We start from the raw sequence: 25,220 nt of genomic DNA, 5'->3' as shown, positions 1-25,220 counted from the left end.
TGGAAAAGTTCTGTTACTGTAAGTGGGAAGAGAGAGACTGCCATGTGTTAATTTACTTACAGTTAATTCATCTCTGACTTTGGTTTTTCTTCTTTATATTTTTCAAAATGCTGGCCACAATCAAGCAATAGCTCAAATGAGTGTACAGACAGCACTTACAGCTTTGAACACAACCTACAAATATTTGTGTAGCTACGCTCCATCAGTTCCCTCCTGGGTGTGTGTGTGTATGTCCTTGGAATCCTTTTGGCAGTCAATTTAGCTTTTATTATTAAGAGTTGTTCTGGAACAACAACATACAAGAGGCATATTTGGGCAGACTCAACTAAAATCTCCCCTTTGGATTCTTATTTATATACTATGTAATGTTTTTTTAACAATTAAATCTGGAAGAAAATATATTTGATGCAATAAAAAAATCCTATGAAAAAAATCATAGGTAGCTATTTGCATAACAGTATTAAAATTCTTTATTTATTGACTCTCCATTCAAATATCTTATCATTTGAGCTTCAAGAGCAATTACTCTACTTTGGTTCAACAAATGGGCCTTTTCTACAATAAAGCAAGTTTACTTGGTTTATAGAAAGAAACGACTGGAACAGATCTGTTGCCACCCAGATTTGGACCACTTCTGAATAAAAAAGGAACACGTGCATGTGCCACCTTTACACTTCCTTGGGTTTCCAAACCGCTGCCATGTGCAGACTTTTTGTTGTCCCCAATGAGAGGGGAAAATGTAGCTTTACATAATGCTGGGGGTGCAAAAGATCAGTTCTGCATGGGATGAAAAGCAGGAGAAACAGGAGGCAGAGGACACTCACACTTTCTGTTGTGTCATTCTAACGTTCAAAATGCAGTCAAGCCTTCCAAGTGTTTAGTTTTTATCCTCCGCACTCTTTTGCACTTTTGTGGCTTGGTTTTTCATATGAAATAACACAACAGTTTTTCAAATCTTGTCATACTGTTTCCACTAACGGCAAAGGGGGGGGATCTTTCCAAGCTTCTACAGAAATGTTGTCCTGCTTGGCAGCAAAAGCAGCCATGTAACTATGCAGTTACAGGAGGAAACCCTAATGCCCAGTTAAAGACAGAGACCCCAAAGAAGGCTAAGATGAGTCAAGAAAAATTTTCCAGCACCCTATAATTAGGGGAATCTAGTTCACTGATTTTAAGGCAGTCCTTTGTAAGAGGAGAAAAGGGAAGGATGGTTAATAAAATTCCGTAACATGGGATATTGAATTCCACCACAAAGAACAAGCTCCAAGTTAAGTGTCTGAAACCCTTATCTCCTGCAAACATCTAGCTTAATGCTTAAAACCTGAAATAAAGTAACAGAAATTATAGTTACCCTAAAGCCTCTTTGGAATAAAATTCCATTAAAGTAATAAGACTCTGGAGGTTCTTCTCAAGGCTGAAGACATGGGCTACAGCAGATCTTCCTACGGGGTTAAAAGTGATCAAGTAAAGGTTATGAAGTGTTCCTAGGAGATCTGAATGATCAGTTTCATCAGTGGCTGTGCAGCGCTGGAAGTGGCAGAATAGTTCTGAAATACACTGAAGAGTCTGTGTTGAGTGAAGAAGCCACAAGGGAAATGCTTCATCACTTGCCCCATCTGTCTGGAGACCTTCCTCTTGATCGGGGTCAGAAAACTGGCAAAAGGCTCGAACCAGTAGGTTTGTGGCTTCGTACTCAGAGAGAAAAAAGAGGAGTCCTTTCTGTGATTGCACCAAGAACCTCAGTATGTCCCTGACAGACTGAAGCACTCCAGGGTGTACACTTGTTATTGGATTGGACAACAACAACGTAACAGATTCCAAAAAATGGTGGCTATGGAGATACCTAGAGAAACATCAAAGAGAATTTGAAGATACAACATACTGGCAAACCATTTCCTGTAGCTTGAGATTGCTAGCTTACATACAACAGCATAAAATACTGGAAGACAGTACAATTCTATATTCATATTATAAATACTCATAGAATATTCATATGACCATAGAATAGTATTTGCACTCTAGTCAGGAAAAAGGGTATGATAATGACAAAAAGGAACCCCAACACTGACAACAAATTCTACGTTTACTTAGCTATTGTATGCTTTTCCTATTTATTATTTTTAAAATGAAAAGATTCATCTGAAGTTTTTATTTAAAAACAGCCTAATTTTTAAAATTATTTTAAAACAGTCTAATAACAGTGTCTACTGGGGTCAATTAAGATTAGTAATTTGTGAGATAAACAACTAATTTTAGGAATAGCATTGGCAGCCAAACAATTCCTTCCAGAATCTCCTGGCTATTCCACACACAATGCCATAGGATAATTAATTTTGAATCCAAACTTCTCCCAGACATAACATGACTTACCCTACAGTTCTACAGAATACAAAAGGCAGCAGCGTGTAACGAGCAGCATTTGGGAGACTGAAGTTCTAAACTCCACTTTCTATGAACCTACAACTTTGGGCCAGGAATCTCTCTTGGCCTAATCTACTTCACAGGGTTGTTTGAAAAGCCTAAATAGGGGATGGCAGAACCCTGTATTCTACACTGCTTGGGAGAGCGGCAGGATAAACTGTGGCAGACAGATAGCACTGCTCTCCTGAATTCAAATCCTTTATTGAACAATTAGATTTATCACACACGTAACCTGCCATTCCTCCAAATTTAGGGAGTTTTCATGCAATCGTATCATTTTATCATCAACATCACTTTGTGAGTTACAACTGGCTGATAGATCCTGATTAGGCCACTCATCTTGGATTCCAGGGATTATAACTGAAACTGTATGAATTGATTTTAATGATGTTATTGTGATTCTATTTTAATACTATGTTGTTTTAACTATTGTTAGCCACCCTGAACCCATCAGGGGAGGGCAGGATATAAATATAATCAAATTAATTAATTAATTATATAAGTTTCATGTGCAAATGAGTGCAGGCTAAAACACTCCTATCTGCAAGCCTACTAACTTTTAGGGACATAATGCTAACATTGCATTACGAGACAGCATGCCAGAAGATACAACAGTGGAAATAAGAACAGGGAGTTATCAGTATGGACTGGAGTATCTCCAGCATTAAGATACAGTGTTGCCCTTGTTAATCAACACATTTCATGCATATTGCAATCACAATGCTGAAAACCAAGGGAATACAAAAGACAGTAGCTCTTTGGCTTGCATGAAGACAGCTTGGTACACTTGCCTGAATAGGACTGGGAAAGGGTCGTCCCTTTCTGGGGGTCCTGTAATACGTGCTGTAGTTGGAAAAGATTTCACAGGTGGCTGGATCATGGTATGGGGAGCAGTCTCCATCAAATGCAAGATCTCATCCAAAAGGCTAATGAGTTTCTCCACTTCTCCTTCACTCATACTGGAGGACTCCAAAAGATTATCCATATCCATCGGGGCCTCCACATCATTTTCATATTCCTGGTTCCCTCTCTCGAGCACAGCATCTGAATCCTGCTCAGACTCAGCATGATTAGGAAGAGGAGAATTTTCCACCAACTGGTCAGCCATTTTTTTTACCTCAGACAAAATCTCATAAAAGTGGCACTTCTGGAGAATCGCAGAGCTTGCAGTGACAACCCTCACGGTCTGATCCAGCAGGATGAGCTCCAGAAGCCTCTGATAGCCGCTTTTTTCATGTGCCTCTAACCCACACTTCAAAAAAGCCTCCATTCCTTCAGTCATGCTGATAACGCTGTCCAAAGCTTTGAAAGCATTGAGTTTGAGAGAAGAAGAAACATGATCCGCAAACAGCAACTCAAATAAAGAATTAATAACACCTACTTGCAGAAGGCCTGTGATTCCTCGAGTCCCACATTCTGCTAGCGAGGAGACAAGTTTTGTCCCAGCTTTAAGCTGACGGACGTTCAATGCAATTGGCTGCCTCAGGGCTATCTGCAAGTTTAAAGACTGCATTGTCCAGTCAACCAACTGGCTTACATAATCTTGGTTTGGGTCCTTTATCTGCAAGTAGCTCAGGCCTTTGACTATTAAACTTGGAATTTCTTCCAAAGCAGTGACCCATTTTGCCCCTCGTTCCTCCTGATACAATTCCAGGAGCTCAGCCAACTTAACAGAGGTCTCAGCTGCCCCAGTACTTTCCTTGTCTAGATCCTGATCTCTCAGCTTGACAACTTCTGTCTCAAAAGTGGTTTTGTAGGGGCAGCTAAAGTACAGAAGGGGCCCAAGTTCCCTGTCAAAAGGGTCGTAGGTCACAGGTGGCACCCTGGCCAGGTCCTCAGCTGTGTATTCAATGTCAAAGCTTGGATACTTGAAGGTCTCACGCTCCAAGTCAGCAATTCCATCTTCATCGCTTGAAATCTGCTCATAACCATCATCCCCTGCAATGGAAGTTTTAAGACCACCTTGTAAAATGCATTCAGACATGTTTAACTCAAGAAAGTAACCAAGAACAGGTAAGTACTGGTGTTGAGAAAAATGAAGCATCCCAATCATTCCTCTCTTTTTGATCACATATAGGGTGCCCCCATGGTGAATAACGCCACCTTAAACCTATCGAAGAATTACTTACCAATAATCAGCAAAGCACCCACTGAAAATACAGAGAAAAAGCAACCAATAAGAAAAGGATAAAAAACATCACCTAATTACTGTTTTGAATTTGCACATCAGAAATTCTTATCCTATGGTTTTAGCAATTTCCCCTCGGTCAAAGTGACAACTGTCTTAATTTCTCTAGAGCTCTAATTCTAGGCCCACTTACCTGGGAGTAAACTATGCTGAACAGAATGAGACTTACTCCCCAGTAAACATGACCAGGCTGGCAAAGTTCAAACACAAAACAAAGGCAAGTAGGTCGACTGACAATTCTGTCTCTACAGCTTCAGCAACCAAGACAAACAATATGGATCGAACGACGCAAGAACAGAAGGCATTAATACATTCCAAGGAAGATCTCCAAGAAAGCTAAGACTGTGCAAAACAAAACTTGCCTGCTAGTCTACAACCCCAGTACTCTTCACAAGGAATGCAGCACACAGCCTGTAATGTCCAGACTAGGCATTGCTGGAAGTTAAACTATTGCCCCAACCCACATGCAAACTCCATTGCTGTGTTGCTGTTCAGTGCACTTCTGGATGGAAGGGGAGGGGACTGTTTTCTCAGAGCTAAATAGGTGGAGCTGCTTGAGTGAACTATTGAAGGGCACTCAAACTCTAAAAAGCATTTTTATTTCTTAGGAAAAAACTGAAATGGTGCAGCCCTGGGGGAGAGAATTTGTGTCCCTCATTATTAACAAAGCCAAAAACCTGCTGCCTGACACTTGCTGAGCATCACTCACAACAACCAGGGGAAGAGCCATTTTCTTGCAACAACATACTTTAGCTTAAGTATTAGGAAAATGAGATCTATACCCATCAAAGTCCCTATTTTGACCAAAAGCTGTCTCATAGCAAATGAACAGAACTGTGCCTTTATGGCACAAGGCTACTTATTGGCTGGAAAGGTGCAAAGTCTATAGGTTCTTCTCATGACTAACATTGTTTTCAGCAACTCTTTCCACATCTAAATATTGAGAACCTCTGTTTCTCCCAAATAGTGTTTGTTTTAGAACATTTACAAGGCACAGTTCTCACCGAGAAAGCTTTCTCTTCACTGCCCATTTAAGTGCTTGGTTCTCAACTATCAATTCCACTCTCAGGTCCAGCTCCCAATGCATGATCAGCACCAGTTCACTATAACTTCAAGTGACAGCATAGTTTCTGAGTTGACAGCACGGGACTATTAAAGTTCTGCCTGAGTTGCTTAACTTATGACATCTGAATACCACTTGCAGAAAAACAACAGGAACAGGCTTTGGTCTCTGTGCTCCACTTGTATGCTTTCTAGGGACAACTGGTTGATCACTGTGGGAACAAGATGCTGAACTAGATGAACCACCCTTCTGACTCAGTATAGCTGCTCATAGGTTTTTAATCTTCTTTCCAGTAGTGACAGTTTACAAACACAATGTGAGAGACAACTATTGTGTCTACCATAAAGTGAATACATGTCTCAGTCAGTTCACAATAATTTCTGCTTTTAGGTCTCGCCTACCTTCACCTTCTTCTTCTTCATCACCTTCTTCCTCCTCCTCCTCGTCTTCCTCCTCTTCTTCCTCATCCTCTGGAATACTCTCTACTGTCTGACCATCATCATCCTCTTCATCCTCCTCCTCTTCCTCAACATCCACCCCCTCTTCTTCATCCTCCACTTCTTCAGGCTGGTCTTCTTCCGCTTCTCCTTCATCAGAATATGGGCCCTCTGGATGAACAGACGTCCGATCAGGAGAAATGGGCTCGAAGTAATCCTCCCTGTGATCAACATCATCATCTTTTTCTCCGACCACTGAAACAATGTTGTTAAAAGCAAGACAACATATTTAAAATGTATGGCAGAAATTGTGGAGTTTCATTCTGGAAAAGGAAACAGCGTGAAAGCAACCTACAGTAAAGGTTAATGAAGAAAATGAGTTATTTGAATCGACTCTTTTACAAGAATTCTTTGCATTTTAACTACAGTCTTTCTATATTTGTGGGTAGATTTTAAAAACACACAGTCTGCTCTGCTGCTTGATACAGGGCAGCAGAGGCACTTTGGTTAAATTAATTATTCTTTGGTTTTGCAGTCCTAAAGCAGGCAAAGTTTTCATCCTAACAGCTATCAAATGTTTACCAATAGCAATGTATTGAACATCCAGCACACATATTCTATTACACCTGCCTTTTCCCAGGGATGATTCTCTGAAAAGTATACTAGTCTAGAAGCACTGGGCTACAACTCAACTGTTCCATATAGAGAATTGGACTGGACTTAATTTCTTCAAGCAGTCAAGGGCAACTGCAAAAAACTCACCTGGAGATGAAACCTGATAGGCTGTCGAGTAACATCTTGCTCAAGGTCAACTCTAAACTTTATCACTCAGCAGATGTGGGGTTGCCTTTACACCCAAGTTCCTATATGTGTATACCTTAAAATTCAAAGTCTCCATGTACCAAACCACAGTGTGTGAAAATGCACACATCACAAAGGTAAATATGATATAAACCCAAAAGGGCTGCAGCTCTCCAATGAATATAGTAAACATTGACTTACCATGTCAAGTGTACAGAAGCCCAAACCACACCACAGCATTCTAGCCAACAGCACCACAGACTGTGTTTCAGGGTATGAGTGTAAAGAAAGCACATTCAATACATTCTTTCTTATTTTAAAAGTGCATTTATACTCATCACTAGACATCAGACCACAGATGCTTTCATTAGAAGCAGAAATCTGATATCACCAGTGAAATCTTACAATTCTAGCTAGTAAAATAAAGCACTCCTCATTCTACTTCTATGTAGATGTATGCAAATAATGATCAACAGAGAAAGTACCTGATACAGGCATTGGTTCATCTTCATCATCATCTGGAGGAGGGGGACCTGGTGGGGTCCTTGGACCTCTAGGCTGTGGTCGTGGAGGACTGCCATTAAACTGGTCCTCTTTCTCACCATCAGCTATAAAGACATTTTAATGGAAATAAAAGGTGTTTTTTTTAAATAATAATAATTAAGAAACCCTCTTTGTGACCCAATAATGGGGAAACCCAGAACTTCCATCTCAGCAAATTGTCACAGCAGACCCAAATACAACAAGACAGCCAAAAGAAAGGTAATTTTACCAAGAAGTCATATATAATAACTAACAGTTTGGGAAGGGAAGGCACTAAGTAGGGAATAACCGAACAAGCATAAACCTATATGACCACGTTGATATTATGATGAGAATGTTACTGCAATAATTGATAATGTGAATAAGCAACACTGGGCTGGATACCACAGATCTGTTCAGCTAGTGAAGGTACTTTAATTCAGAAACTTCCTTCTCCCAGAGGCTCCTTCCATGGGAGGAAAATGCCTCCTGTTAAGCAGACCAGATCCCTGGGATGCAACCCATAATGAGGGGGAAGAGAACCCATATTCATAGCTAATGTTCATACTGCTCTGTAAAAGAGAAAAAAAAATGGCAATTTTTAAAGCATCACAATCTAGGGGGGGCAAAAAAAAGCCCAAACAACTTTTAAAATCCGCTCTACTTGATATTCATGGCCTGTGATCTGCCCAGGCACCAGCTAAGGTACTTCACTTCTGACAGTCATCTCTATTTGTTCAAATACAGCTCCATGTAGACTCATTTTCAGGGGCTGCTTCCACACTTTGGAACATCCTGCCAGTCACAGTATGCCTCTTCAGATGGCAGGGAGAGGATAAAGATCACATTTTGCAATGCTCCCCTATGTTAAGAACTTCCTGAAAAGAGGAAAACTAGTACAGCCAGCAAACAAACAAGGTAGCCCTTTTCTTACTGCTGAAGTCATGTTTGCTCTGCACTGAGTTTTCCTACTCAAAGGGACATCCAAAGCTGGCATCCATTACCTACAGTCCATTCTTCCATCACATTAATATTTCACTGCAGAATCATCCCAAGAATGTCTACTCAGAAATAACACCCATTTTATTTCATAGAGCTTTCTCCAGGAAAAGGATTTTAGGATTGCAGGATGCATAAGTGAATCAATCCCCAGAAGCAAGATCTGGTCAAAGAGAAACTGCCTGTTATGTATGCATTCATCTTCGTTGGACAGATTTTCCACAAAACATATTAAAACTAATGGTCATTTAAAATTGAGTTTCAGGACTCAGCTGGGAAGTAGCTGAGCTGAATGGATACTGTTAAAGGGGGGGGGGGATATTCTTGGTATATTCCAAAAACTTCTGAAGTCATAGTGCTGAAAGGGAACATGTAGCTATAAGGGGTACAACTGGTATTAAAACATCACTTTCACAACTTTTTTTTTAACATTTCAAGCACACTCACCAAGTTTGGGGGTTCTTTTCAAAGCTGTTGGTTGTTGAGGAGGAGGTGGAGGTGGAGGAGGGGGCGGAGGGGAGTCCCTATCATGGCTTACTACTCTGTCAACAGAGCCATATATTGCCAGCGTCAAGCAGTTGTACCAGCCTCTTAGAACTAAGCCGTCTGTGTTAACCTAGTTTTTAAAAGAGAAGGTAAGAATTCAAAATATAACCCTGAAAATATCAACTCGCACCTACTTGAAAAACTCAACAACAATCACTTCAATAGTGAACAGGCTGGTTTCTGTGTGAAGAAGCAAAGTTGCGCAACATGGCCACCCACAGACAAAACACATTATCAACTCAAAGGACTCACTGGGTATGTAGAAAAATATGGCTTAGCAAATTAACCAAAATAAAAAAGGAGAAAGGATTTTTTTTTTTTTTTTAAATGGCCTGAGGATTTACAATGAATAGAGAGATGTGAAATTCTCTGCCCACCACTGCCATTTCCCACCCTGATTTCAATTTTCCCTATCAGAAAAGTAGATATTTGGAGACACTGGGAGGGGGGAAGCCTCTGACATATTTTCTCTTTTGGGATGTATGCAATCTTTCTGAGACAAAGTTTCACTCAAGCAAACAAAAAATGCACAGTATTTACATAAGACAATCTACAGAATTAGAGTAGTGGTAATGCCTATATCTATGGCAGTCTTAAGAGCCTTTGCTCCAGTTTTTCAAGTTTCTAGTCCTCACAGTGGCAGACAGAGGCCTGAAAACATGACCTGAAGTGGAAAGAAAGAATGGGAATTTGAAAAGCAGACTATCACATAACAAAATACAGAATTCCTCAAATATTTGTTCTATTGTTTGTCAGCTATGCTAAGTGGCATCCAAACAGCCAGTCAGACACTTTATGTCCACGTTTCAGGCATCTTACTGAACTGAGAACACTCTGATTTTTGTTTAATTGCATTAAAATAAAGGGGTCAACATCAGAGTTTACAGTTACCTTTGCATTGGGCCTAAATATAATTGAAGAGTTCTCATCATATTCCAGGCTGTTAAACAAAAGAGCAATATGTGTCAGAGATTAAACAAACCATGACATCAAGTACATAAAGAAATCAAATTTACACCAGCATCCTGTCCCACCTAAGGATTTCCTTATAAAAAATGACCTGGAGTCCAGGATGGCAGATTTTATTTCAACTGCAGAATAAAGGCACTCCAACCAGTATTATTTTTGCAACTGCCTTCGTCTTAAGAAAGACCCATGGAAACTGTCTTTCACTGTTATAGTACCCATCCCATTCCTGGAAAGTGAAGCTCTACCAGATGACATCTGACCTCACTTTTCAGTCCTTTTTGTCATCACACACTGCACTATACAATGGCCCTGGAGGAGAACACTCCTTGAGCCACCCAAGCAGCATTAACTGCCCTTAGCACTTCCTGTGACTGTGGTAGGGCTGGAATCAGACTTGGGACTTCATCTGTAAGCCACTGAATAAGCAGGTGTACACAACAGGGACACAAGGCATCATAACCAACTCATCTCAGGGGCTTTAACATTTCTCCAACAGAAGACTGAGTGTATATGTCTTTGGAAGGAACTATAGCATGCTAGTGACACAAAGCACAGCAGCAACCCTAGTTGTCTCTATAAAATAAAGGCATTGTTCTTGGATTCCAGATGCTTTCTTACAAGATTTTCTCTGTTCCCAGAGAGCATGGAAACTGGAAGAAAATCTCATCTTTGCACTGCCCTGCTGTAGTTTCTTCGTCTTACATAAAAAATGCTCTTCAGTGGTTACAGAACAGTAAGATTAGGTAGGCACTGGCCTTGCAATGGTGAAGAGGCAGCTAAAAGGTATCACCCTGCAAAGTGCAGCAAATCAGAAATCACAATCTCCATAGATGGCGCTATTTGTAGCTCCAGACCTAAGTAAAAGCCAGTGTTTATTAAGTAATTTTATAAGCACTTACCTTCCCAGCCTGTCAAATACAGGGGCACTTGGCTTGCTGACATTGTTGAAAAACAGGTCTAACTGAAATGTGTGAGGGGATGTCTCACTGGGAACAGAGCCAAAGCAAAAGAAAAAATTATTCTGCTGAAGCTTGATAAACAAGACAGCCAAGCTCTGAAATACTGATTATCACATATGCAATAATGTATAAGAAGATAAAAACACCTCCCAACTCATAAAAATGTATTCTGTCTTCAAATTGCAAAGCCATTATTCCTGGCTTTATATTAGTAGAATAAGGACTCAGATTCATCAGGGTATTTTATACAGTAATTATATATATATACATTCCACAACAAAACCAAAAACCAGTTTCATAACATAACAAAAACCAAAAAATTAGACATACCATGAAATATTGCTCTGCAAAAACAGATCCTACATTTACAAAATGTTCTCTCTGCTTCCATCTTTAAATCTAATAGTTTCTGTGAATATTTTGGTGTCATGCTAGACCTTTATGAGCCACTCCTTAGCTGTCAGAATATTACCAGTATATGTATGGTTCAATCATATTAGTTCAATCATAACCTTTGCTAATTTCAGAAGCTGGGAAATTAAAACATTTAGATCTAATTACTTTATGTTTTAAACCTAGAACAGCAAAAGCTTTATTATCTGGCACTCATGGGAATTGGATGGTAGTGCTTTTTGCTGGTTAATCAAACATGCTGGATACTTGGGCTTCTTGCTGTGCTCTGGACCCCCTACCCAGAGGAATCCACAGTGACCAAACCACCATTGGGAACACCACAGCAATATCCACTATGCCTGGTGGGACACTTCCTCCTGAGCCATAGAGCCATCCTGCATAGCAAGGCAGACAAGCAGGTAGGTTGCCCAAGAGGCCTCTGCAAGAGCTGACTCCTGAGAGCTTGAGACAGGCTGAGGGGGAAGAAGACATCCAAGAATGATATTATACTGTCAGAACCCCAGTAACAGCCAAAGGCATCAATTCTATGCTATGTCCCCTCTAAGCTGTGCAGTGTTGTGAGCAGAAATTCTACCTTGTGAGCCGAAAGATCTACTAATCTTAAAGTGGTGAGCAGGCCTACATTTTTAAATATATTATTTCATTTTACAAATATAGGCTTCTATGGGGTAGATCTGGCCTCCAGAGACCAGGTCTATGTGTCCTGGTCAGCTTTACAGTAGGCCTGACCTCTAGAGAACAAGTCTGCCTGTCATAAGGCTTTTATGGGATAGATCTGACCAAACCACCCCAGGAACCTGCCAGCCTGCAAGCCCGGCTAAGCTAGCCCCCCCACCTCCATCCTTCCCAGCGAGGGGCCTACAGCTGCCCCCTGACAAATCCAGAGCACAGCCTGGGCCCACAAAACCACTCCAGGAACCCGTGCACCAGCTTGCAAGTCTACCCCTCTGACCACCATCTTTCCCAGTAAGGGGTCCGCAGCCCTCCCAATGGTGCTGGCAGGGGGAGGCCCATGGAGGAGAGGGCGACTCACTCACCAGCTGCTGTCTTGAAGGATGGCTGGGACACAGCAGCAGCCGGAGGATATGCCAGGCAGCTTGGCCAGGAAGACATTGTGGGGCGTTGGGACTTCTTAAAAGAATAACCTACCTCTGCCACAACCTGGACTACGGGATTAGATTCATTTGGCGTTCAGTCGCCCTTTGAGACTTTTGGGGTGGGTGTGGTTGTTGTTTACCTTCAGTGATTAATTTCACTTTATGTTATTGTTTTGGTTCTATTTATAAAGCACTGATATAGTTTGTTACTAATTTCGAGGCTGGTTTTTCGCGGAGGTTGTCACTGTTTTGCTGGCCAGGCAGGACAACAGGATGACAGAGCACGCAGGAGCAGTGAGCAGCTGGCAGCTCACACCACCCCTGCCCTTTATAGAGCCTGCTGGTCAGGCACCGGCTGAGAGGGAAGGTAGGGTCACTCAGACCATCACCCAGCACTGCAAGAAAACTCTCTGCACTGTAAGGCTGGAAAATGTGCATTAGTGAAGCCTAGCGCACCTTAGTGGAAACCTTGGTGAGGAGAGGGCACTCATGAGCCCAAGGACCCAGGAGTATAGTGCTTGAGGGGCAGGAGCTTGTCTTCTGAGCAACGCCACTTGATTGAGTGTTCTGGAGAAGCAAGTACTGAATAACAAAGCTTTTACAGTAATACTGTTGTTGGATCCAAAAGGTAAGTTGTCCATTCAATATCTATCACTATTATATTTCAATGAGTGTCTATTTTGGGACATGTTCACCACATAGAATCATAGAATAGAGTTGGAAGGGACCTCCAGGGTCATCTAGTTCAACCCCCTGCACAATGCAAGAACTCCACAAATGCCTCCCAAAGCGGAAGCTGGCTTCAGGTAGCCGGTTCAAGGTTGACTCAGCTTTCCATTCTTCTGAGGTTGGTAAAATGAGTACCCAGCTTGCTGGGGAAAAAGAGTAGATGACTGGGAAGGCAATGGCAAACCACCCCGTAAAAAGTCTGCCTTGAAAACGTCGTGATGCAACATCATCCCAGAGTTGGAAATGACTGGTGCTTGCACAGGGGAAATTCACAGGATCTGCATTGCTGTCAGATGGCCATCTAGCCTCTGTTTAAAAATCTCCAAGGAAGGAGAGCCCACCATCTCCTGAGGAAGCCTATTACATTGAGGAACCGCTCTGTCAGGAAGTTCTTCCGAATGTTGAGCTGGAAACTCTTCTGATTTAATTTCAATCTACTGGTTCTGGTCCTACCTTCTGGGGCCACAGAAAACAATTCTACACCATCCTTGGTGATCATATCACCTCTCAGATGCCTCCTCTCCAGGCTAAACATGCCCAGCTCCTTCAACCTTCCTTCATAGGACTTGGTCTCCAGACCCCTTATCATCATCGTCACCCTCCTTAACATACTTAACAAATCTAAAGATCTCCAATTACTTCACTAACATTTGTATTTATTTGCAAAATTTCCAGATTGCCTTTCAATGTAAATGTTCACAAAGCCATTTACAAAACATGAAATAAATTACAAGAGCTGTTGTCAACTCAACATTATTTTTGTTCATATGGGAGCATATACGGCCGGGGCTGCGCGAACTGCACTGGCTGCCGATTGTATACCGGGTCCAGTACAAAGTGCTGGTGATTACCTTTAAAGCCCTATATGGCCGAGGACCGACCTACCTGAGGGACCATCTCTCCCCGTATGAGCCCCAGAGAGCACTGAGGTCAGTAGGTAAAAACAGATTGACCACCCCTGGGCCAAAAGAAGTTAAACTTCGGACTACCTATGCACGGGCCTTCTCTACCGCGGCCCCTTCCTTGTGGAATCAACTCCCAGAGGAGGTGCGGGCCCTGCGGAACCTTGATCAGTTCCGCAGGGCCTGCAAGACCACCCTTTTCAAACAGGCATTCATGAACGGCTGACCAAGTCCACAGAGAAACTTCAAAATGGTCCAGTCTGGAGATCCGCCATCATTCACAAACTGACAGGCATAGCGTCGATTAATAACGGTACTGTCAGATCTAACTTAATGTTTTTAGATTTAGTAACTGTTTTAACTAATGTATTAATCGGTTTGGGGTTAATTTAATGTTTTGTTAAATGTATTGTTGTTTTGCTGTTGTTAGCCGCCCTGAGCCTGCGTGGCGGGGGAGGGCGGGATATAAATAAAATTTTACTTACTTTTACTTACTTACAACTAAAAATAGGACCATTACTCTGTCATCATGCACAGCATGGAGGGGGGGGGGGTTAATTAAAATATGACAGAAGAAACCCACAGTATCTAGAACACATTTTCAGGATTGCATTTGTTCAGAAGGATACCAAAGCCAATATGGTGTAATAGAGCACTGGACTAGGATAAGGGAGACCAAAGTTAAGATCCCACTATGCCAAGGAAACTCATTGGGGGAGCTTAAACCAGGTTAGCTCACTCAGCCTAACTCACTTCACATGGCTGTTGAAAAAACAAAATGGAAGAGGGAAGAAAAATATATGCTTCCCTGACTGAAGGAACGGCAGTATAAAAATTTACTAATTAAAATAATAATTTCCCTTACACTATTTTTTCTCAAGATTAAGACTGAAGGAAGCCAACACCTTAATATATATTTGGGCTTTAACTGTCATAAAACTAAACTCAATCCTTAAAGCCATTTACATGAAACATGACTGTCCGACCATAACACAACACTTGTCATTCATTTACTATAATTTCTAACTCAATGCTAAATACAATGCTGCAGAGTGAAATATGGCATTATTCCAGTTCATTTATAGATTAAAATCAGAGCTAAGTGTTTCTGTAACATCTCTTATCAATCTATCCAATTATTATCATCTTCATCAAAAACTCTGCTCTCCTGTGTTGCCTTATCTGTGAAGTGCCTTCCCTTACTTTCATCACCTAGCAACTAATTTCTGAGTTTTGTGTGTCTAGAGAAAACATTTTAGTTTCCCAAACCTATGATGCTATGTAACTTGTCTGTGGAGGCTCTTTGTTCTGCTGTGGATCCTGCTTCTATTTGGGTTGGGGAACTGGAGATACTTTAGTGCTGACTTTTAATAAAGGGGCTTTTTAGTGGTTTTACTGTATTTTTAAATAATAAAAAATATATATATTAACTTTTTAATTAACTCTTATTGACAAAGTTGATGGTGGAAGACAGGAGGGCCTGGTGTGACTTTGTCCATGGGGTCGCAAAGAGTCAGACTCAACTGTGTGACTGAACAAGAACAAAATTAATAAAGCTACAATCTATTGAACAAATTCTAATAATTATGTGTGGCTGTTAGATTTAAACAAAAATTTAAAGAATGTTTCGACAGTCAACTTGAAAACTATGTTGAAGGCAGAACAGAAAAATGACAAATAAATAAATCTTGTAGACTGGCAGTTCACAATATGTGCAAGAGCAGAGTTCAGCCTACACTTCTTGTTCTCTTGAGAATCAGTCATTTGTTTGATGTTTTAGATGCAAGAAAGTCAACTTCAGATTTCTCCTATGAAGTTCACTGAGGTTCAATTCAGATGTCCTGTTTCCTGATCTCCACACTAACCTCTCTTGCACACAGATTCCCTCCTACCATCTAATCATAGTTTTGAATTTCACAAGCTATAGACAGTCCTAACTAGCTTGGTTTGCAAACCGATCTTATGCTGTCTGTTCAGAACTTTCTCACTGCCCATACAAATACAGTCACCAGTTTGCCAGAGTTAAGTGCTCTTGTCTTCTGGTGATGGTCCCCTTCCTGGCCAGGACACATTTCCTTATATAGATAAGTTTCTGCCATCATTAAATAATTACAATCTCTAAAATTGTTGTTATAGCACCCATTATTGTTTTAAATGTTTTATTATGACATTGTTTATATTTAATTGCTTTTATATGATAATTTTATTGATATGTAAGCCGCCCTGAGCCTGCTTTGGAGAGGAAGGCAGAATATTCTAAGAAACAAACAAACATACTGGTTCTTTCAGGCCTTGGTGAACCTGGAGCACTCTGAAACAGTATGAGACACTTGCACTGTTTTTGCATGCTCTGTAGGCCAACACAATATAGAATACCCCACAAAGTCCTCTGACACACACAGAGACACGCATAATATATGGACAAAGCAGTAGTAACATCACCTTATTCTGCCTCTTCCAGTGTTCAGTGCAAACAGAGAGACCTGTTCATCCCTTCCCCTACACTCTGAATATGCCAGAGGGCTTTAGGAGGGGTCAGTGGCAAACACAAAATTACAGTAAGTTACTGAGCCAAGTTGATGCAGACAGCTAGAGTGATAAGCAGACAACAAATGAGGCCTGCATGAAAGATGTCTGCTGAACTGCATAAAGAATGAGCAGTTATTACCAAGGGGAAAGGTCAGCACATTTCCCTAGACAGAAAAGGGATTTTCTTGTAATTCACACAGGCAGATCTGAGTTTAAGCCTACCTCCATTATGACTTATGATAGAGGGGATGCCATGTTATTGTATTGTACAGTTGTGGGTCAGTCCTTTCTCTCAGAAAAATCGCCATCTATACAATGGGAGTAACAACTTACTCCTCCACCTGAATTGTTGAGAAATCACCCTGTAAATCAAAGGTTCTTGTTCAATTAGCAGAAGTCGATTGCCTCGTTAGTATTTTGCACTTACCCATAAGCCCTATTTTCAGGTAAATTAGAGTGAGCTCTTACTCCTGGAGGGATGACACGTACTTCGTTGATGTAAACCACACATGGAAAACGAACCACATCTACGTTGGTACTTTGCTAAAAACAAAGAAAATAAAATGCATGAACAGCAACATATTCCTTAGTTTTGCTACATAAGCACTTTGGAAGTATACTAAGCTGCCTTAATGGGGGAAAATGCATGGCCCAGAAATTAACTTAGAGGAATGACAGCTATATCTTCCCCATTATTCCTGACAAGCGAAACCCTCAACCACACAGTTTGCCATTTGCAATGAACAAGGCGGGAGTGGGGCGGGGGGGATGACATACAGACCCAAGTTTATAAAATTATGCAAGGGGTGGAGAAAGTGGACAGAGAGAACTTCTCCTTCTCCCATAATGCAAGAACTCAATGACACCCAATAAAATTGATGGGCAACAGATTCAGGCCAGACAAAAGAAACTAATTCGTTACTCAACAAGTAATTAAATGATGGCATCCATGGCCAAGTGGACAGATATGGTCACAAACACAGATGGCTTCAAAAGGGGATTAGACAGATTCATGGAGTTTAGATCCATCAATGGCTACTTAGCCTTGGTGACTAATGGGGAACCTCCATAGTTACAAGCAGCAAGCATCTAAATAACAGTGCCAGGAGATAACTTCAGAGACGGTCTTGGCCCCTGTGCTTTGTTTGCAGGTCATCAAAGCCGCTGGCTGGCATCAAAGCTGGCCACTGGGTGAAACAAGATATTGGACTAGACAGACTACTTGTCTGATTCAACAGCGCTATTATCTTCTCAGATTTCTAACACAGATATTGAAGGGTGTGGTATAAATTAGCACTTGTCTTTTTAAAAATTGCCCCAATTTGTATTAAACTTTTAAAATTCTATGTATTGCACGTCAGTTGAGCTTTCATCTTTTTCTTATGCATACGAACAGAGAAAGGGAATGCTCCAAGCCACCAAATGAGCCACTCTGATTCTGAATACTCATGAACATTTGGAAAGAAGGCATGCAAACACAACAGAGGAACAAGCAATACATGAAGCTGCCTTAAAATATTTAGACCACAGTGTCTATCTAACATAATACTGTTTAATATTGTGCCAGTTCTTACCTTTAAGGCCCTAAATGGCTTGAGGCTGGTGTACATAAAGGACCACCTCCTTCGGTACTGTTCAGCTCAATAGTCAAGAATCCCTTCCCAAGCCCTGCTTTTATTTAAGGTTATTCAGTTGTACTTACTAGAGGTTCCATCACTTTGAAGTGCTTTTTTTGTTTATTTACTTCTAACCTGGGGAATGCTTTATAAATATCATTTTAGGTTGCTGGCTGTTTTACATCTCTGGCCTTTTTAATATCTTGTATACTGTAGTATTGTTTTCACGATTTTATTGTTTTTACTGTCTGCTGCTTCAAGCAGGTGTATGCATAGCTGTTCTGAATAAAAACTTACCTGCCTAGCAGCAACTCTCCAGAAAATGTTCTATTCAAGCACTGTTACCTGACATTTAATTGAGATGCCGGGGACTGAACCTAGAACATTGAAGTGTTTAGTTTATCACGCTTTACTGCATTAGTCAATGGCCATAGCATACTAGTTTAAAACACTCAAATCTTCTTGGCAAGAAGCACTGTATTTCAAGAAGCACAGGGAAATGTTTCCGGAGAAAGTACTCAACTAAATCAGAAGAACATTAAAAAAAAAATCTACCACCACCAGATTCTTACTGGAAACAACCAAGATCTCAGCAACGTCACAGTCTACTTCCAGTAACATGTCCGTTTTATTTTATGTACACTAAAGATCTAAGTGCCTATGCAGCGAATTCAGTTTTAAGATTAAAATGGTAAATTAATCATAAAATAGGGGGAAAAGACATTACAGCACTATTTGATATCTTGTGACTCACCAAGGAAATGTGGTCAAGCAAAGACTCACCAACTTTCCTTTTTTTCCTGAACAAATCATAATAGGGGAACTGTCAGGCATCAGGCAAACCAATATATATGGAAGGTGGGCTTTGTCTGCTTTAGTGAAGTCACAAGTTCTAGGGGCCTGCACTGCACATAAGCACAAAACACTTATACCCCAAATCAGAATTTCTGATGAGCTCCAATCAGTGCCAGCCTGTGGGCGCATGTCGCCCCAAACAGGCTCCCTGCCCACCGCCCCCCATTCTCCCTCCCTTCACGGTGCTGCCAGGCAGCGCCGCACTCTGTTCCCCTCACACACACGTGCCGCACTGCGTTGCACCAAGGCTAGTCCTTACTGGCTTTGATGCGGCTGGCATGGCTTCTACTTCTTTGAAGAGCCTGCAATGCAAGGAAAGGGAGTGTAGTCTCCTCTTGAGTCGCGGACTCTTCAAAGGAGTCGAAGCCGTGCCAGCCACATCAAAGTCAGTAAGAACTAGCCTTGGTGCAGCACAGCGCAGCACATGGGGGGGGGGGGGGAACGCACAGTGCCACACAGAGAAGGAGGGCGGCAGCATGGGGCGGGAGGGAGGGAGGTGTTTGCCATGGGCACCGGGAGGGGGGGAGCCCAATTTGGTGCCCCCACCTCCCAGCATCCTAGGCAACCGCCTAGTTTACCTAGTTGGTGAGCTGGTCCTGGCTTCAATGTACACCAAAATGCTGATTCACAAGTGGACCACTTTATGCAGCTGAATGAAAGGAACAGCCTGCCCTTCTGACCCACCAGAGTTGCAGTTTTCATTGAAGATAATAGAAAATTCTTTGAGTGCACTTCATAGGCACTGAGCCCATAAGAAACTGCTATAAAATGAACAATATAAGAATAAAATAGCTTCAGCTAAAGCTGTGGTTGCACAGCCTGTGCTGTATCTTTAAGCAATCCAACTCCATTGTGAACCTTCTCCCCACCGAGAGCAACTTTTAAAAAATGCAGTTATTCAGAATAAAGATTTCCTTTATTGCTTTGGCAGATGAAAGTAATGAAGTAGAATTCTGACAGAATTCCATACACCAGAGTAAATAAAATAGCTGGTTTTAAAAGTTCTGCCTTAAGGTATAAAAGCTTACTGGAAAGCAATATAAAAAGAACAATAATTACCAGATCTGTGTCAAACCTGAAAGAACCTGCAAGTGGCAGGCTACACTAATGGTCAGGATCCAAAAGGCATAACCAAGGTTCATTTATATAGGATTTTTCCCCCTGTGAGCAGAAGGCCCCAACACCACATTACTAGCTGACTCTGAACACCTTGTGTTATGAGAAAGAGAGGAATACTTGAAAACCATAAATACAAGAGTTCAAGTGAAACTAGTTACACAGTTCTTTGGATCCAGGCTGCTGCCAACCAAACCTCAGCTACCAGTTGTGTTTAGATGTTGTAACAAGCTGCAGTTATACTCCAAACAGGCTTGAACATAGCTTGTTGCTGTGTTCATACAAGCCCCACATTCCTTCCACTGCTCTTCTCACGTAGAACACAACACAAAACTTTCCAGCTTGACCAAACTTCAATTCACCATAACACCTGGACACATACAGGCCCATGAACTGGAGTCTGTTTACTTCACACAAACAAGGATTCTGTTCATTCATTTAAGATATTTTAACCCAGCTTTTCATAAAACTGTAACTGAAATGGCTAAACCTCCATATAATCCCAGAATACATGGAGTAAACAAATGCCAGTTCATCATGTTGTCTTTAGGTGGACATCACAATGACTGCAGGTGGACATCACAGTGAACTATCTGGAGCCTGACCTAGAAGTTTTATATCAAGCTTTGCACAAAAAGGGAATCTGAAGAACAAGGAGCCATGCAACTGTAGCAATAAAGTCTTGCTCCTGCCTAACCAGTTTAAGTACAGCTTATTGTAAAATCTGAATGCAGTCACTTTGATTACTTCTTTTTATGGAATTTTTTTTTAAAAAACAACTTAGTATATAACAAGGGCTACTTGAGGAACTATTAAAAGAAATGCACATTTAACTTTGAGAAAAGATGACTAAGCCTATTTAAATGGAAAACAATCATTTGAGTAGATTTACTTATAAGTAAATGTTCTTGGGATCATACTACAAAGGGAACATTATAGATTTTTTCACTATGACAAAAACAGATGGGGAAAGCAGGCTGAGACCAAGTAGCATAAACTGCTTCCCAACTGTAAAAATGGCTAATCAATACAGCAAGCTGAAGTGGTCTCCCACTAAATTTGTAGACCTATAGTTGGGGCAAAATACAAAACTAAACCTAAACTTTTTTTTTAAAACCAACCTCCCTTTTTCATGTAAACTGAAATCTTATTAATAACTAAAAATTCTTCAGCTGACTGAACCTTATGCAAACACTGGCAAACCACAGCTATCCATATTTAACAAAGTGCATATGTTAAATGGACATAGTGTATTTAACTGATACATGTGCAAGATGTTAAAGGCTTGACAGTTACTTATTTGAGACAATATGTAACATGGCACAACATAAGTAAGGCTTGCTGACAAAAAAGTGACAGAATATCTTTCCTAAATCATTTGTAAATTGTGCTCTAAGACAGCTTGCATAGTACAACCTCAAGCAAAAAACCCTCCTAACTTCCAGCTTGACTGATGGTGCCCAATATATTTGCACGGTATATGAAAATATTAAGGACCAGCTTTATTATTACTGTTATAAAAACATTCGGAATAGTGTTTACATTCCCCTAATACCCTTGCAACCTACATTTGCACATACAAAACAAATATTCTTTTCTTTTCAAGAAAAGAACTAAGTCTTAGATATGACTATTCTGGAAGGAATGTAAGAACTGTTTGTTTTGAAGAACTCTTGTTCTAACAACCACAAAGCATCTTTCATCTGGCCATCTCCAATCTGAAAATACTGTAATCCATCTAACAAAAGCTTCTCTATAAGCATGTACATACATGTATCTTCACATGTTTTAAGTCTGTTGTGTATTATGTTCTAATGGATAAAGATCAAAAAGTATAATACAATGTAAACAACCACATCATTCAGTGATTCACGTTTGCATGGTTCTGCACACTGACAAATTCAAAGAAATATGCATAACATTTGGAATCCACAGACTCATCTCTCTATGAAAAAAAAATGAACACAGTTAAATGTATTTATATATTTTAATGGGTTTATATGCGCAAATTCTGCATATTGTGGCACATAAGATGTCTCACCAAGTATCTGGAGAGCACATTACTCTATTCCTTGGACTAAGCCACATAACTTTCCTGGCACTGTATACTTGTGCTTTCGGTTTATGAAGAACAGCCAATTATAAAAGATCATTACAGGCTGATTCTCTGTAATCACCGGGACTAGAATAGAGTTGACATTCCTAGTACTAATATGCCAGGTGTATCCCAGTGTTCAGTTATTCCACTTAGTATATAACTTAATTGGCTCACTGTATTCAAGCTCCTAGCACAGGGAAAAGCCTAGGATCTAGTCTCCATCTCAGGACATGGACAGAAAGAACTTCATGACTGCAAATACACTGATCCAGTATCACATTGTTGTTGTTCAGTCACACAGTTGAGTCCGATTCATAAATAAAAACATAACACTGTTACAACAAAATGCAGATTATTTAATAGTTCATATTATTCAAAAAGCAATTAACACCCATTCTGATGGCTTTATGTGCAGATGCTTTCACTCATCAATAAACCACTAAAGGCTGCAATCATTTTGATGTCAAACATACGCATGAAGAACAATGAAGTCGGTCAGACTCCACATATCCCTTAATTGTTTTAACTACCCTATCAAAAAGTAAAATGAGTAATACTGAATTAAGATTTTTCCAATCCCTTCAATACATAAATATGAATTTCAGTGAGAGTTCTAATGCATAAGAGATTATAAACTGGGGGCACATAAGGAATTGTGTTTGGGGGGATACACAATTTGGAAATCTCACACATAGTTATTTATTATTTATGTATTATATTTGATTTATAGCCTGCCCTTTCCTGAATGGGCTCTGAGCAGGTAACAAGAATCAATAATACAAGGTTAAAATCAGATTCACATAATAAAACAATATAACCTAAAAACAAACTCTAATTCTGCAGTTAGTGATATCAGTTGCCTCCACTCCTTCCATACATCCCCCAGCTGGTAAAGATAAATAGCTAGACAGAGTTATTTCATCGGGGGCCCTGCAGCACGGATGCCACTGACAGTCACTTAAATCTTCTTTTTCACAATTTTATAAACTCTAAAGCGGGGGTGTCAAACATGCAGTTCAGGGGCCAAATCAGGCCCCCAGAGGGCTCCTATTAGCCCCCCCCCAGCAACTGGCTGTCATCTGCTTCCTACTTCCTATATCTTGCTTCCTTCTGCATAACAGCTTGCTTTGCAAGGCTTGCTCAATTGCTCAGGAGTTACAGAGCAAAGCCTCTATTTTCTCCATTGGCTGAGGCTCCCCCCCCCAATCCCCTGGAGAAGGAAGGAAAGAGCCAGAACTTCCTTTACCCAGTTTCCTGGCTTCCATAGGAAAGATACAAAGAAAGCATCCTTAAGACCAAGTGCTAACATTTTAAGAATTTTTTCAAAAAAATTGTGTTTCTCTCTGTTCTTTATAAAATTTATATCTCTACCTAATTTTAAATAGGTACACACGTGGCTCGACCCAACATGGCCCGACCCCTCAAGGTCTCATTTATGTCACATCCAGCCCTCATAACAAATGAGTTTGACACACCTGCTCTAAAGCATTTGAGCATGCCAACTCCCCCATCTCCTTTTGGTACTGTTTTACAACTCCTCTGGTTAGCCACTCTCAATATTCCATGCTTTCTACAGCACACATAGTCCTCATTTAAGTTATTTTACCTTTTTAGTTGTTTTCTCCATTTTTCTAGACAATTCATATTTTCCTCTATACTGAAGAGCGCCCCCCCCCCCCCCAGCAACTTCTATCATGTCCTTTAGGCGGTTCGGTTTTACTTCTTATAATTGGAACCAACCACTTACTCTTTTTATTAAACACACCAATAAAAAAAAGGTCCACAGAACACTAATTATTTCGAAGTGATTAACACTGAACACTCAAAACACTGCCGGCTATAGTGGAGTGGGGTGCAGAATCCCGGGTATCAGACTATTTGGACTCTTCAAAATATGTACGGGGTACCAAGAAACGTGAAATATGCTCCCTGCAACTGTTAAACATGGGCGCGAGTTATGTGTGCGGCACCAAAAACCTCTTGCGAAGGACAAAGCGATCATTGCTTTCCGAGGGTCACAGCCACTTGTATACTAATAAAGATAAAATGAGTTTGGCTCCGCCCCGGGATTCTAACTCTGGCACAAGCGAGGCGCCTCAGTCGGGGAGCAAAAGGACCAACACCCCGTTATCCCGCCCTTCCTAAATCCCGGATTAAGGGAAGAAATGAGCCGTGGCGGGCCTCGTTACCTCCGTGCTCTGGTGCTTGAAAGTGTCTAAAAACAGAAGCTCCGTTGTTGTGTCCGCCGCCATCTTTCCTCGGCGGAAGCACTTGCCCTGAAAATGTAAGTACTTCCAGAGTCACAGAGGGCTGCGCATGCGTTTTTTTACTGTTACGAGAAGCCGGGGCATCTCTAGTGAGAGGCTACAGCGGCTACGGCAAAGAAAAAAAAGGAATCCTGGAGGCGCTTACTTGGGAGTAAGCACCATTGAACACTGAGCCTTACTTCTGAGTAATCGTGCACAAGGCCAGGCGGGAAGAAATTCTTGCTTTCCAATACGATAGTTTCAGAGGGCAGCTGTGTTGGTCTGCAGTAAAAGAGTTAGATTTGAGTCCAGTAGCACCTTAGAGACCAAAAACTTTCAGGTTGACTGGACTCATATCTAATTGCTTTCCACGCTCATCCCAATGAGAGGATCACCTTGTGCACACAGTGTTTACTGATTTGGTTTTTAAGTAAATGTGAGCAGCGTACTTCTTTACAGCCCTGTGCTTGCACATAAACAGAGCAGAACAAATTTTGAGTCCACTCAGTGGCACCTTTAAGACCAACTAAGTTTGATTTAAAAGGTAAGCTTTCGTGTGCGCACCTTGAATAAAACTTTGTTGGTCTTAAAAGATGGCAGATGAACAGGACCTTCTTTGGTCCCTGAAAGACTAGTAAGGGTGCCAACATGCCTGGAGAAAAGTTCCTGTCCCCTTTTAATAGAAGCTTAATAGGTGGAAACAGGCAGATGAA

At 41.0% G+C, this 25,220-nt stretch overlaps 1 protein-coding gene across 1 annotated transcript in view; it reads right to left on the bottom strand.

The window, feature by feature from the left end:
* VIRMA (vir like m6A methyltransferase associated) overlaps positions 1 to 24,583 on the bottom strand; it is a 45,964-nt gene extending 21,381 nt beyond the window's left edge. Inside the window, exons 1-9 of the mRNA XM_060243497.1 lie at positions 24,451 to 24,583; positions 17,004 to 17,119; positions 10,846 to 10,932; positions 9,869 to 9,917; positions 8,879 to 9,047; positions 7,396 to 7,518; positions 6,074 to 6,364; positions 3,213 to 4,359; positions 1,352 to 1,843 (exon numbers count right to left, since the gene is read on the bottom strand). Coding sequence (XP_060099480.1) covers positions 1,352 to 1,843; positions 3,213 to 4,359; positions 6,074 to 6,364; positions 7,396 to 7,518; positions 8,879 to 9,047; positions 9,869 to 9,917; positions 10,846 to 10,932; positions 17,004 to 17,119; positions 24,451 to 24,513 — 2,537 coding nt within the window. The 5' untranslated portion in view covers positions 24,514 to 24,583. The remainder of the gene's footprint in view (positions 1 to 1,351; positions 1,844 to 3,212; positions 4,360 to 6,073; positions 6,365 to 7,395; positions 7,519 to 8,878; positions 9,048 to 9,868; positions 9,918 to 10,845; positions 10,933 to 17,003; positions 17,120 to 24,450) is intronic.
* Positions 24,584 to 25,220: the final 637 nt, after the last annotated feature.

The sequence above is a fragment of the Heteronotia binoei genome, chromosome 7, assembly GCF_032191835.1.
Source record: "Heteronotia binoei isolate CCM8104 ecotype False Entrance Well chromosome 7, APGP_CSIRO_Hbin_v1, whole genome shotgun sequence".
NCBI lineage: Eukaryota > Metazoa > Chordata > Lepidosauria > Squamata > Gekkonidae > Heteronotia > Heteronotia binoei.
Note: the sequence above shows the minus strand (reverse complement) of the source record. Positions and strands in the feature narration are given on the sequence as shown.